Source organism: Galendromus occidentalis, unplaced genomic scaffold (genome assembly GCF_000255335.2).
Source record: "Galendromus occidentalis unplaced genomic scaffold, Mocc_1.1 scf7180000077402, whole genome shotgun sequence".
NCBI lineage: Eukaryota > Metazoa > Arthropoda > Arachnida > Mesostigmata > Phytoseiidae > Galendromus > Galendromus occidentalis.
The window spans coordinates 6,343-19,127 of NW_003805390.1; the positions used below are offsets into that span (position 1 = coordinate 6,343).

The 12,785-nt window shown below is 48.0% G+C and overlaps 1 protein-coding gene across 1 annotated transcript; it reads right to left on the minus strand.

Moving 5' to 3' along the window:
* Nucleotides 1–11,956: 11,956 nt before the first annotated feature.
* Nucleotides 11,957–12,697, minus strand: LOC100908453 (uncharacterized). Its single transcript, XM_003742445.1, has one exon. The coding sequence runs from the start codon at nucleotides 12,695–12,697 to the stop codon at nucleotides 11,957–11,959; it is 741 nt and encodes a 246-aa protein (XP_003742493.1).
* Nucleotides 12,698–12,785: the final 88 nt, after the last annotated feature.

The following is a 12,785-nucleotide window of genomic DNA, read 5'->3' on the forward strand; positions in this document are numbered from 1 at the left end:
AGGTCCTTAGCTCGCTGCCGTTAGCTCTGCTTCAGTCGTTGACAACGCGTTGTGACTGGCTTCTCCAGGAAACCGCTCCTCCGCCGTACGTGGCGATATTTCCTGTTGTGGAGCGTCGAGATTTCTTACATCCAGCATAATCGGCGTCGCTGTACACCCTCAGGCTCGAGTCACTTCCGTGAAGGATTCCGAAATCCTTCGTGGCACGCAGGTACTTCGTGATTTGAAGGACGTCGTTCCAATCACTCTTGGCCGGTTTCTCCATTTTCCTCGCGACTTTACCAACTGCGTAGGCAATGTCAGGACGTGACGCTTTGGCGAGGTACAAGAGGCACCCTACCGCGGTCTGGTATAGCGTTGTCTCCGACAGCGGTTCTTCTGTGCTGACTTCTCCTTTCCCCGCTGGGGTGCTCACTGAGTTGCAGTCCTGCATCTGGAATTTCGTGAGGATCTTATCGATGTAATTGGGTTGGCTTATGGAGATGGAGCCCGGTGATCGTCGTTCTATCTGAATTCCAAGATGACTGTTAGCGTCGCCCTCCGTTATCTTGAATTCTTCTCTGAGTAGGCCCAAGAAATCGTCGCATTTTGAGTCCTCTGTGCTCACCACCAGCTCATCGTCGACGTACACCGTGACGAAGATGCTCCCAGTCGTTTCGTGTTTGAAAAACAGACATGGGTCCGCGTGGCTCTTTCTAAAACCGAGCTTGACCATGAACTTCACAGAGCGCTGGTTCCACGCTTGAGCAAGCAGACCCTGTCGGTTCCATCCTGGAAGCCCGCCGGTTGGAGCATGTAAACTCGCTCCGACAGGGTTCCGTATAGATACGCGGTCTGGAAATCGAACTGCCGGCGGCACATCTTTTTCGAAGCGGCGATGGACAGGGGGAGCCGGACGGTTCCATACCTCGCGACTGGCATGTTTCGTCAAAGTCTTTTCCTTCTTTATGGTAATTTCCCTTTGCCACGAGCCTGGCTTTGAATTTCTTCCCGTGCTGAGTCTCTTTCGTCCGAAGTACCCATCTGTTCTCTAGAACCTTCACGTTTGACGGTCTCATCACTAGCTCCCATGTTTCGTTCTCGTGAATAGATGCCATCTCTTCTATCATAGCTGCCAACCACTTCTTCTTCTGCTGACTGTGCAATGCCTCGTTGTACGTTTCGGGGCATGGGGAGAGGAGAGCGGATGGAAAGCAAACGCGTTTCGGTGGATGACGATCCCTCGTGCTTCTTCTGACTTCCATCACCTCAGAAGGGGGTTTTTCCGGAGACAGGAAATTCTCATCTCCTCCACACACTTGATCTTCCTTCTCACTCATCCCGGTTGCACTCTCCGTTGTCCAGTCTTCCATTTGGGTTCCATATTCGCCGGGATCCTGTCTCCCCTCTCTTGATTCTTCTGCCGTACTTTTCTGTACTTCTTCGACTCCACATTTCGATCCGTCGGCGTCGTCCCCCGTCTTGAGAGCTTCGCGACTCTTCTGAGGACTGACGATCGTTCCATTTGACCCTCCAAAAACACACTGATCCTCTCGATCGCCCTCGACCCCTTGCATCTTCATCTCGAGAGAGCTCCGACTTTCTGGTACCGTCCCAGAAGCCAGAATTGTGGAAGCCAGAAGTTGCGAAAGCCAGAATCGCGGAAGCCAGAAGTTGTGGAAGCCAAAATTCCGAAAGCACGATGTTGCGAAAGCCAGAATTTCGAAAGCCAGCTGTTGTGAAAGCCAGAACTTCCAAAGCCAGAATTGTTAGGGCCAGAATGGACCTGAGACAAGTGATACGTGTCTCACATCACGCTCCGTCGACAGGGATCGTTGCGCTATTCTGGGATCTCCGGTGAGATACGTTTTTCTTCTCCAATACGTCGAGTTGGGAGTCATCGCTGCAGCTGATTGCAACCATCGTATTTTTTTGACACGCTGTGCTCGTGAAAGTATAGCTGTGAGCCTCCGGACTAGACGAGGGTGAATAAAAGTTCTCCCGTGAAGCACGTGTCTTTTGTCCCCACGCTGAGAGTTTGAAACCCGCGACGTATCTCGCGTCGATTGCGTCGGAATCGATACCCTCCAGTAGGTTTCCTTTTTCCTTTTCCTTCTCCGTCCCGGCGAGTTCGAGTGAGAGTGTTAATCGAGAACACCCCACGTCTGAGCTTCACTGTTCCCTTTGTTTTGATTCCCGAGTCGCTCTCCGGTGTCTGTCTGTAGAGATCTTCGCGAGCGACATTGTGCTTGAATCCTCGTCCGGTCCCTTCTCTCCGGGTCATTCTGACGCACTTTGTTGAGTCATGGCTATCCAGGAAGTCAGCTCAGCAAAAGGCAAACCCCGGTTATTCGTGGACCACTACCTGTACGAGAAAGAGAAAGCGACGGCCGAAACCACATACTGTCGATGCGTCAAACAGCGGAGGGGAAATTGCCCGGCCAGGATAAATCTATCCATATCGCCAGAGCTCACCGTCAAGAAGCAAACCGGTACACATCCGCATCCGCCTGATAACGGACAGTTCATCCGTCGGCAGGCCTGTGCTCATCAGATGAAAATCGAATTCCTCCTTGTTAACGTGTTCCTACCTTCAGAGCCGTTCTTGTACGCTGCAGAAATGAGCAGAGCCCATAACCTGTTGTTTTTCTCTGAGCAGCGGGGTAACTGGAATTCCCTAAACGGCTTGAGATGGAGAACACGACTTCGCGGGAATTTTTCCGACTCACACCTTTTGTGTTTTTATTTCGGCTCGTCTGTTTCAATCGTCTACACGCGGGTATATTCGAAATTCTATCTGTATGACAATAAGTTTTTCTGATGATCTCATTTTTCACAACAAAGTTCTTATCTTTCACGGCTCTCCCTCTACTCCCTGCCGATAGAATTGAAGTCACCTCCGAGATCTTGGCACAAGAGGCAGAAGTCGTCGATCAACGCTTTGATCCCTTCTTGAGCTACATTTATTGTGTGAGCTACAGAGAAGACTTCTGGCTTGTTTTTTCGTAGAGGATGGGAATCCTCCGACACAGGAGCTTTTATTGGTATGGATCGCCTACGTCATAGATCCAACAAACACCAACAAACTTCAATACTCTCCCTTGTTGATCAGACTATGATTCTAATTAAGACATCCCGAGAAGCTGACACAAGTAGTTGTGTCTGACTCTCAGCAGTGGCTTCGTGAGAATGTCTACCAACTGCTCCTCAGTCGAAATCTGTTGCACTCTCAAATCTTCCCCAGCCACTCTCTCTCTGATGAAGGAATGCCTCAGAGAAATATGGTCCGTTCTGCGATGAAACTCCGGATTCTGCGATAACTTGATCGCAGCAGAGTTATCGATGAATACCGTTGGAATATCTTCCTGTTTTGACACAGCCAGCGTAGTCCGAATCACTAAAACCTTCGAGGACAGCTCCTGAGCCGGTGCGGGCATAGGTAATACCGTACTTGAGAGTACCTGCAAGATATCGCAGAACCCTCTTTAGCACGGTTACATTGTCTGTCGGAAGCTGTTCGAGAGTCCTCGGAAGGACCCCAATGCTATGGGCGAGATCCGGTCTCGTGCCCATCATGAGGTACATGCAGTGGCGGATCTAGCCCTAGTGGCCCCAGGGGGCAAAATGACTGGAATGCGCCCCTGACTCGGTCTCCGACGGTACCAAGTCCCTCGAGTGAGAAAACAGATGCAGATCCGATGAATTCCTCGACTTATATATTTAAATCACTTCCCTTCTCGTCACGATCACAATGTCTCGATATATTATAACTTAGAGTCTGACTCGTCTTGCTCTAAGAGTGGCGAAATTTTCGATAACCGATTCAAAGTCCGTCTCCTCCGTCGCCTCTCTCTCGATGCTCAGAAGAGCCAAATCCACAAGTCGCTCTTGATTCATCGAAGCTCACGCACTGGATGTGAAACATATCTCCGATTGATTTTCTTATAAGACATGATTGACCACGTAATTTGCATTCGTCACCGCAATCATTGTACGAAAAATATCCGTGAGCATAGGCTATGAGGGTTAATATGATGGGTGCTATTGTTAGCCTCATGCTTTCCAGATTGTAAGATCGGATAGCTCACGCTGTCTCAGGAATACCGATTTGTTGAGTGGCTTGGTCAGCCAGTCGGCTCGCTGGTACTCCGTCGATATGTAGGCAATATCGATGTCTCCTTTGTCGTAGTGGTCTCTGATGAAGAAGTATTTTAGTTCGATGTGTGTTGTTCGTCGATAGAACTGAGGATTTTTGATGAGCTTGATTGGTGCTTGATTTTCCATTTGAATTGTAAGTTTTTCTTCTTTGCCTAACTCTCTCGAAAGCTTGGTTAACCATTGGGCTGCTTTTACACTTTCTGCTGCTGCATAGAATTCAGGCTCGCACGAACTGAGAGCGATATTTGATTGCCTTGTCGTGTTCCACACGACTGGTCCTGGCTGTCTCATGATCAGTGTTCCCGACGACTTTCTGTCCTCAATGTTCGAGCCGTGGTCTGCATCAGAGAATACCACTGTTCCCTCGTCAGAGTTGCTTTTGTATGTGATACCGAGTGATGGACATGACTTCAGGTATCGAAGTATCCTCTTTCCTGCCTCCAGATGCTCAGGTGTGCATTTGTCTAGGAAACGACTAAGGTATGAAGTGGCGAAAGCCACGTCGATGCGGCAGCCACTGGTCATGTAGAGCAGGGGTTCTCAACCTTTTTTGCCCTGCGGAACCCTAGTGGGGTTCCGCGGAATCCTCATTATTGGATTCGGACTCTATCTTTCCAAATCTTCCCCTTAATCACCTCAAAACTTTCGACCACGATCGCATGAAGTATCCTGCAATTAGAGCTTAGGAAATTCATTCCAATTCGATAAAATGAATGAAATTCTGAGCAGCCGAGCAGGGGCTCGCGGAACCCAGGTTCAGAACCGCTGATGTAGAGGACTGATCCTATCAATTCTCGGAAGTTCTCGAGAGTGGTTGTTCCTGTATTTTTGATGTTGTAAATGCCTGAGTCACAGGGAGTTGAAGCAGGTTTGCAATCGAACATGTTGAATCGCTTGAGAACCTCGTTCACGTACTTGGTTTGATGTATGCGAATATCATGGTTCTCATTTGTTTCGATTTGCATTCCGAGGAAATACGAAAGAGGCTGTGATGTTATTTCAAGTTCTTGAACGAGAGAATCAATGAAATGAAGTACGACCTTCTCTGTTAATCCTGCGCACAGGCCATCGTCAACGTAGATGCAAATAATGATTCTCTCTGTCCCATTCCGATAGAAAATGCAAGGGTCAGTTTTGCTTTGACTTAGACCCTTCTTCAGAAGGATGGACTTGAATTTCTGGCTGAACTCGAACGGTGACTGGCGCAGACCATAGATAGCACGTAAGAGTCTCCAGACTTTCTTTGATCCATCATCCTTTCCTTCTGGTTGTTTCGTGTAAATTTCGTCATTGAGCTCAGCATTGAGAAAGGCCGTTTTGACGTCAAATTGATGGAGATACAGCTTTTCTTCGGCTGCGATGCTTAAGACACAGCGGACACCCTCAAGTCTTGCGACCGGAGGAAGTATCCGATCGGGGCTGAAGTCCACATTTTCTTGCTGTAAGAATCCGCGTGATACCAAGCGCCCCTTGTAGATTTTGGTACCGTCCTAAGGATTCACTTTGATCTTGAAGATCCATCTTGAATCGATTGCTTTTCTGCCTGGTGGCAGCTCAGTCAACTTCCACACTTTCAAGTCTTCCATGGACTTTAATTCCTTTTGAATGGCTTCTTGCCATTTTTCTTTTTCTGGGCTGCTCATTGCATCTTCATATGAGGTAGGCTGATGCGAACCATTTTCATCGTTACGCGTCCTTGCCTTTGACTCAAACACTGACGGATCATCATCTTCACTGTCCGTGTCGCATTTTTCGTTTTCTGTATCTGGATTGTTTGCGTCTGCCAAGTATCTTGGAGGACGGCAAATGTTTCCCCGTGGACGTAAATTGCGTGTGGGTACTGAAGGTGGCGTAATTGCATCAGGAGTTTCTTCTGATACTGTGTATTCTGTGTTGAGTGTGGGCTGTGTTTCGTTTTCATGGTCAACTTCAGCATTTTCCTGTTCGTCTTCGTGTTCTGAGGGCGTGTGTCTTTCTGAGCCCTCATTGGATGCAAACAACGTAGGCTTCTCGAAGACAACGTCCTTGGTGTTGATGATCGTCTGAGTTTCTGGCATCCAGATTCTGTATCCGAGGCCATGATCTAAGTATCCGACAAGTCTACCCGGATCGCCTCGACGCTCAAACTTTCGCAGTTTCGGCTGTCGTTTTCTCACATAGCATTTCATGCCGAATGGTTGGAGTTTTCCAATGTATGTGTTAGCTTTCTTGAGGCCTAATTGAACACACGTCTTATCGGCGGAAGTGATCCCCTGTTTTTATGCCGAGCGCTTCCTTTTCTAATTGCGTATAGCGCCGCTCGGTGGGCGTCAGCGTTCTAGAGTAATACGCTATTGGCAGTTCTGTCTTGTCCTCGAAAGGATGCGGAAGGACCGCTGATATTCCGTATGACGATGCGTCCGTAGCCAATATCAGGGGCATCGCCGGATCAAAAGCAACAAGCACGCGCGGAGAACATAATTCATTCTTGAGCGCGTTGAACGAGTCGTTCATATACTTATTCCAATTGAACTTTCGCTCGCGATCACCTCTGAGGGCGTCATATAACGGGTGAGCCAAGTCAGCGAGTTGTTTGGCAAACGGCGCATGGAATTGAATCATTCCCAAAAAACTTTTCAGCTCGGTTACCGTGGTAGGTGGTGGAGCTTCTCGGATCGCTTTCACTTTGTCCGCGCATTTATGAATTTCGCCCTGCTTAAGGATGAAACCGCAGAATTGGATTCGTTCTTTGAAGAACTCACATTTATCTTGATTGAGTCGTATATCTTGTGAGTTGCGTCTTTCTAGAACGGTTTCCAACCGTTCGAAATGTTCTTTATCGGTGGGTGCTGTGATTACGATGTCGTCGATGACGACCTCCACACCAGGGATACCGGCGAGAATAGCTTCGATGTACCGTTGCCAGACTGCAGCGGCACTTGACAATCCGTTCGACACTCTGGTGAATCGGAACAGGCCTCGATGCGTATCGACGGTGAGGTACTTTTGATCTTCATCGCGCACCGGCATATGCAAGAACGCAGAAGATATGTCAAGTTTCGAGAATCTTTCCCCTGTCCCTAGATTGTCAAGCGCCTGGCGAATGCCTTTCAGCGGATGATCCTCCAGCTTTAGAAATCGATCTAGACCGACCTTGAAATCCACACATATGCGAACCTTCTTTCCGGCGGCTCGAGGCACTACGACGATCGGGTGCGCCCAGTCACTCACCTCAACATGCTTGATCACGCCAGATTTTTCGAGATGATCCAGTTCTTTGTCAACCAGCGGGAGCAGGGCCTGCGCCACGGGCCGGAATCGATGATAAACCGGAGTTGGGTTTTCGACGTCGAAATGAAGGTTCATTTCCGTGTGTGGTATTTTTCCGATACCGTCCTTCGTGAGATTTGGGAATTTCTTCATCATCTTGTTGATATTGTGATCTACGTGTGATGAGTGATGAGTCATAGTGGTTGCACTTCTCGGTGTTGAATGGTTGACATCCGAGCATTCTCATCCAGACTCTCCCGAGTAACGTTGGAAAGCCGGGACGTTCAATGACGTAGAGCCGAAGATTTTGTATCTGATTCTTGTATTTCACTTTAATCAACGCGTATCCAAACGGGACGATTAGTTCTCCTGATGCTGTGCGCAGCTGTACGTCATTCTCATGGAGGTCATATTCGGAGAACTCCTTCTTAAACGTGTCTTAACTCATGGTTGATAGTGCGCATCCTGTATCGAGCTCCATGTAGATGGGTTTTCCATTCAGTTGTACTCGCACCATGATAGAGTTTCGATCCGAAGACGTTGCAATGAAATTCGCTGCCACATCCTCCAAGAAGTTTTGTTGAAACCTTTTTGTTCGTCAGGCTTGGGTGATGTGAACAACGAGTCCACACGACGCACATCTCGCGTTCCGGAATGGGCATTTAGGGGCCATGTGTCCTGGTTTTCCACATCGGTAACACTTCCCGCCATTCGTTGGATGATTTTTCGGCGTTGAGTTCTTCGACCGAAATTTTCGGTTTGTAAGGAACCGCATGGCGTGCACGTCTACATCGATTCCAGGTGATGATACATTTTGATGGTCTGATGCAGCTTTCTGAGCTTTGATGATTTCGTCCGCACATTGAAACACCTCGAAGAATTTCGTCTTATCCCTACACTTCACTAGTAGTGCCTGTTTCGTAGACGGATCAGTCAACCCGGCGATGAATTGTTCGATCAGGCTTAACTGCGTTTCCTCGGCGGACCATATGCAATCTATGGTTGATGATCTCAGACGGCTCTCGGAATCAAGAAGTGATTCGCCTGCGAATTGCTGAAGCTTACGGAACTGTATGCGTGCAGCCCAAGGGTTTGCTTGCGGTTCGATGAAATGTTTCACTGTGGAGACGATTTCGTCGGAACCGAGATCATTCGGCTGTTGTGCTGGAGCCACGCGATCATACAGCTTCCTGAACGTGCTGGCTCCCATATATGCCAGGACCGCATGCTTTTTATCAGATTCTCCAGTCTTCTTGTTGAGTGACAGGCGATTTTGGAGTCTACTGACCCATGCGGGCCATCGCTCTGACACTGGATCGAATTCACGAAAACTTGTTGATCCGGTCGACATTTTGTCTAGCGATTGCGCGTGATGACGTTGTTCTTTTGCTTCCGGGTTCCGAATCGGTTTTTTTTTCCACAGCTTCGTCGCCAATTGTTGGCTTTCTTGAGGCCTAATTGAACACACGTCTTATCGGCGGAAGTGATCCCAGCAGACTCATTGTTTTTATTGGCAGCAGACGGCAGCTAGAATATCGATCAACGGCTAGAAGGTTCGGTTCTAGCAGTACGGTTTCTTCTTATATATGATTTCATATGCTGACTTGTTCAGCTCTTCATGTATGGATACGATGTTCAATATATCCACGCAGTAGCTGACACATTCAGCCCAGAGGTACTTTTTATGTTCAAAACCGGCACTGATTAGAACGGATCTGACCAAATTTATGACTGTGCGATTTCCACGTTCCGCAGTACCATTTTGCATGGCAATGTATGCACTGCTGAACGTTTGCTCCGCACCTATGTCATCGAGAATTTTTCTTGACTTCTTGATTTTTGAATTCAGTTCCGTTATCCGAATGAAAACAGTTAATGTTGTGACCGATTTGATCTTTGTTCCACTGAGCGTAATGTCAGATAGAGTCGGCGGTCTGATCTTTGGTCTGAAGAAAGTAGACCTTCCTGAATTTTGAAAATTCATCCGTGATCATTAGAAAATGTCTTGAGTTCCCCAGCGACGGGGTAGCCGGGCTACACAAGTCTGCTGTGAGACTGTACCAGGCTCTTTTGCTTTTGCCTGTTCAGGTCGACTGTGATACGAGCTTCTGGTTTGCTTTCCCATAATGCAGCTCTGGCACTGATCTAGATCATCTTGATAGCTTATCTTGTTCAGGTTGAGAAAGCTTTTAACATATTCCTTGTTGATGTGTGCCAGTATTTCGTGGAATCTTCGAAGACTCTGCTTCGGTATTTCTGCATGCTTTTTATCTTCTTTCGGGTCTGCGCTTCCTTGTGCACAGTTCCGTGACCGCCAGAATGGTTGGCTGTCGTAGCCATGATCCTGCACAGTCCCTTTTTCCTAGGAACCTGTACTGTGGTCTCATTTCTTTTCATGAGGAGACCACTTCCACTGATGCTGACTTCAAACTTGTCGTCAGGCAACTTGCTTACGGAGATAAAGTTCTTCCGCATCTTGGGAACAAACAGAACACTGTGGAGATCAAATGCTTGTGCTTGACCGTGAGCATCGACAGTCAGGCGGATGGTACCCTGCCCGAAAACCTGCAGGCAGTGGTTGCTTCCAACTCTGACTTCCCGGGTGTCGGTGTTCTTGTCAAAGTCAGTGTACCAGATCTTTGAGTTCACTATGTGGTGGGATGCTCCGCTGTCGATGAGGAATTGATTTGATTTGTCCTGGGCGCTAAAGGCGTCGGCCGGAAATGCTTCGGCAACGTTGGCCCTTGGCCTGTTTCTAGACTTTTGATTCCTCTTCGGCTCGCGGCATACATTTTGCATGTGTCCCATTAATCCACAGTTGTGGCACTTGATTTCAGTTCTGCTACGCGTATTTGTTACCCTCCGTTGGTTTATTTGCTGGACGGAACTTCGGTAGCCGCCGGATCTTGGTCGTCGGCGAAATCTACCTCTTCGATTCTGCTTTGGATTTCGATTTCCACTGATTCTGGTTTGTGCGAGCAGAGCCGAGGCCTGATCTACCTCACGCTCTTGAGCTCTTCTCGCTTCGCCTGCTCTGAGAACCTCCTCTAGCAATGTGTATGTCTTATCAGGTCCGGCTCTTGCTGCCCAAGCAAATCTGAGCGAATCTCATTCTTTGGGAAGTAACGCAAGAAGTCGTGCATACTTGATATCATTCGCAACTACAAAACCGGTTTCAGTAAGGGTATTTTGAAGGTTTTCAAACATAGTGAGATTGTCGTCCATTGATTTGTTTTTGAGGAACTTGAAAGACATGAATCTCGAGATTGCTGTATCTTTGACGATGCCAGTTGGGTTTGCGAATCTTCTCTTGATCTTTTCATAGATTTCTCTGGCAGTGAGAGGTTCGGTTCCACCATAGAAGAGAGTTATGATAAGATCTGGGTGGATGGAGGCATAGAGAATTTGTTTTCCGAGTAGATTTGCTGCCTTATATTTTCTGACTTGTTCTTCTTGAATAGTGGTCCATTCGTTCCTTTCTTCCGTCTTGATTTTGAGATAGATAGATAGATAGGGATAAGGGATTTCCAGGCTACGTAGTTCTGTCTATGTTGTTTTAGCGTGACTTGGCATTGTGTCAGGTTCTTTTTATACTCTGGCTCTGAGCCCGAGATGTCCGGAATGGACATGTTGGATCCTGGTCTAAGGAAGTAAATGGTTGCTTACTTTTGTGGGTCGTTGTAGAGCTAACTCGTGCTTGATAACGTATTCGATATTCACGGGACACTGAGGTAGAACTCAGTATAATAGAACAGACAGTTGGTGTTACCCAGTATTTATTCCAGATGATGCAGTGCTAATATAATATAAGTCCAGAAGAAGTGGGAAGTGGTAAAGAGAAAGAACACTGTCTCCCTCAGTGTATCAGACGGTTACAGGGAACATAGATTCTGAACAGATTTCCCCAATGACCTCGCAATGGGAGGTTGTGAATCGCGAGAAACTTTATACAGTGAAGAATGCTTTCGAGAATATGCTTCCATTTTTCTTTTTCGTTTGCGATAGCCCTTTGAAGATCAGCATCGATCACCCTGTTCGTCTCCAGATCCCGCTCGAATCCTTTCCAAAGTCGGAAGCTCTCTCGGTGCGAACCACAACTCTCGTGTCTGACTATCCTTTCGGTGTGCACCCATTGGCCCGACACCCATTGGCCCGACAGCTGGATTCGCTAACCCTCTCCTCAATCTACCCGCTAAATTAGCGGGCAATCTTCACGGAGCCACCGCGAAATCGGCAACCCTGTAGCAGACTACCCGTTAAGGAAAACACGAAGATTCTTTGTCGAGCCGACAGCCGACTACGAAATCAGACGCGAGTTCGCTCAATGACCATGACTACCTTACGAGGTCGTAAGGTAGACTTTAGAGCTCGTCACGCCCGTAGGCTCACTCGTGAATATCGTATATGTTTCTCTTAGAAACGAGGTATTTACATGGAGAATTACGTAGGTCATATATAGGTACTTTAAAGTATTAATCGGTATATAAGTTGTGAGCGACCCGGCTCGCATATTGTATCAAAGAGAGCTCCTGGGCTTCATATTGATCCGTCAGACGGATCAGTCGTTCGTTCAGAACTCGATACTTCTTCCGAACAGGCTTCGGAGCTCTGCCCATATCGAGTAGCAAGCGTTGAGCTTTATTGCCGTGCTCTCTTTCTGAAGGTGCGACACGATCTCGAAGAGGTTAACGTGTCGTTTCCCGACGCGACCATTGAGGGCGTGATGCCAACCCTCGATATGGTTTGTTGTACGCGCTCCGAAGTTCCTGTAATGGTTCCAGAGAACACGCGGGAAAACCGACTCGTTCTCCAACCACGTGCTTATGAAGTACGTTTTGAAGCGATCGAGAGCTCGGAAGGCTGGATGGTCTGCACTCGGAGAGTCGCTGTCTATCTGCAGCCAAGCTTCATCGATCTCCTCCAGAGGCACCAAACTGAGGGCTGCCACGCATTTGAGGAATCTGTTCACAGCTCGATCCCCATAGTAAGGCTGTAAACCGAGCTCCTGTGCTTTCCTCCACAAAGCCTGACAGAAGTGAAAGTTACAGCCTTTCACTCCTGCTCCGGGGAAACTCTCTTGGATGGCGTTGAGGCAAACCACTTCGAAGTCCAATTGCACCGTTGTGGGTTGGAAAACTTTCCCCACAGAGAGGGCATACTCTTTGAGCATGGCGAAGACTCGGTTGTAGGTAGCCTTGGACTTGTCCGGGAGTAAGAAATAGACCAAGGCTTGCATCTGTCCCTTGTAAAAGGCGTGAATGGAGTATAATTGGAGAAACAGCCTCGGAACCACCCGGAAAGTTCCATCCATGTATATGGAGCGAGCCTCGATTAGGATCCTCATCGATTCATGCGAAGCGAAGCCGGGGATACGATCTGACGAGCCTTGATCAAAAAGC

Excerpts from the sequence above, each read along its gene's own strand:
- LOC100908453 (XM_003742445.1), bottom strand. The coding sequence starts at position 12,697 with ATGGATGGAACTTTCCGGGTGGTTCCGAGGCTGTTTCTCCAATTATAC.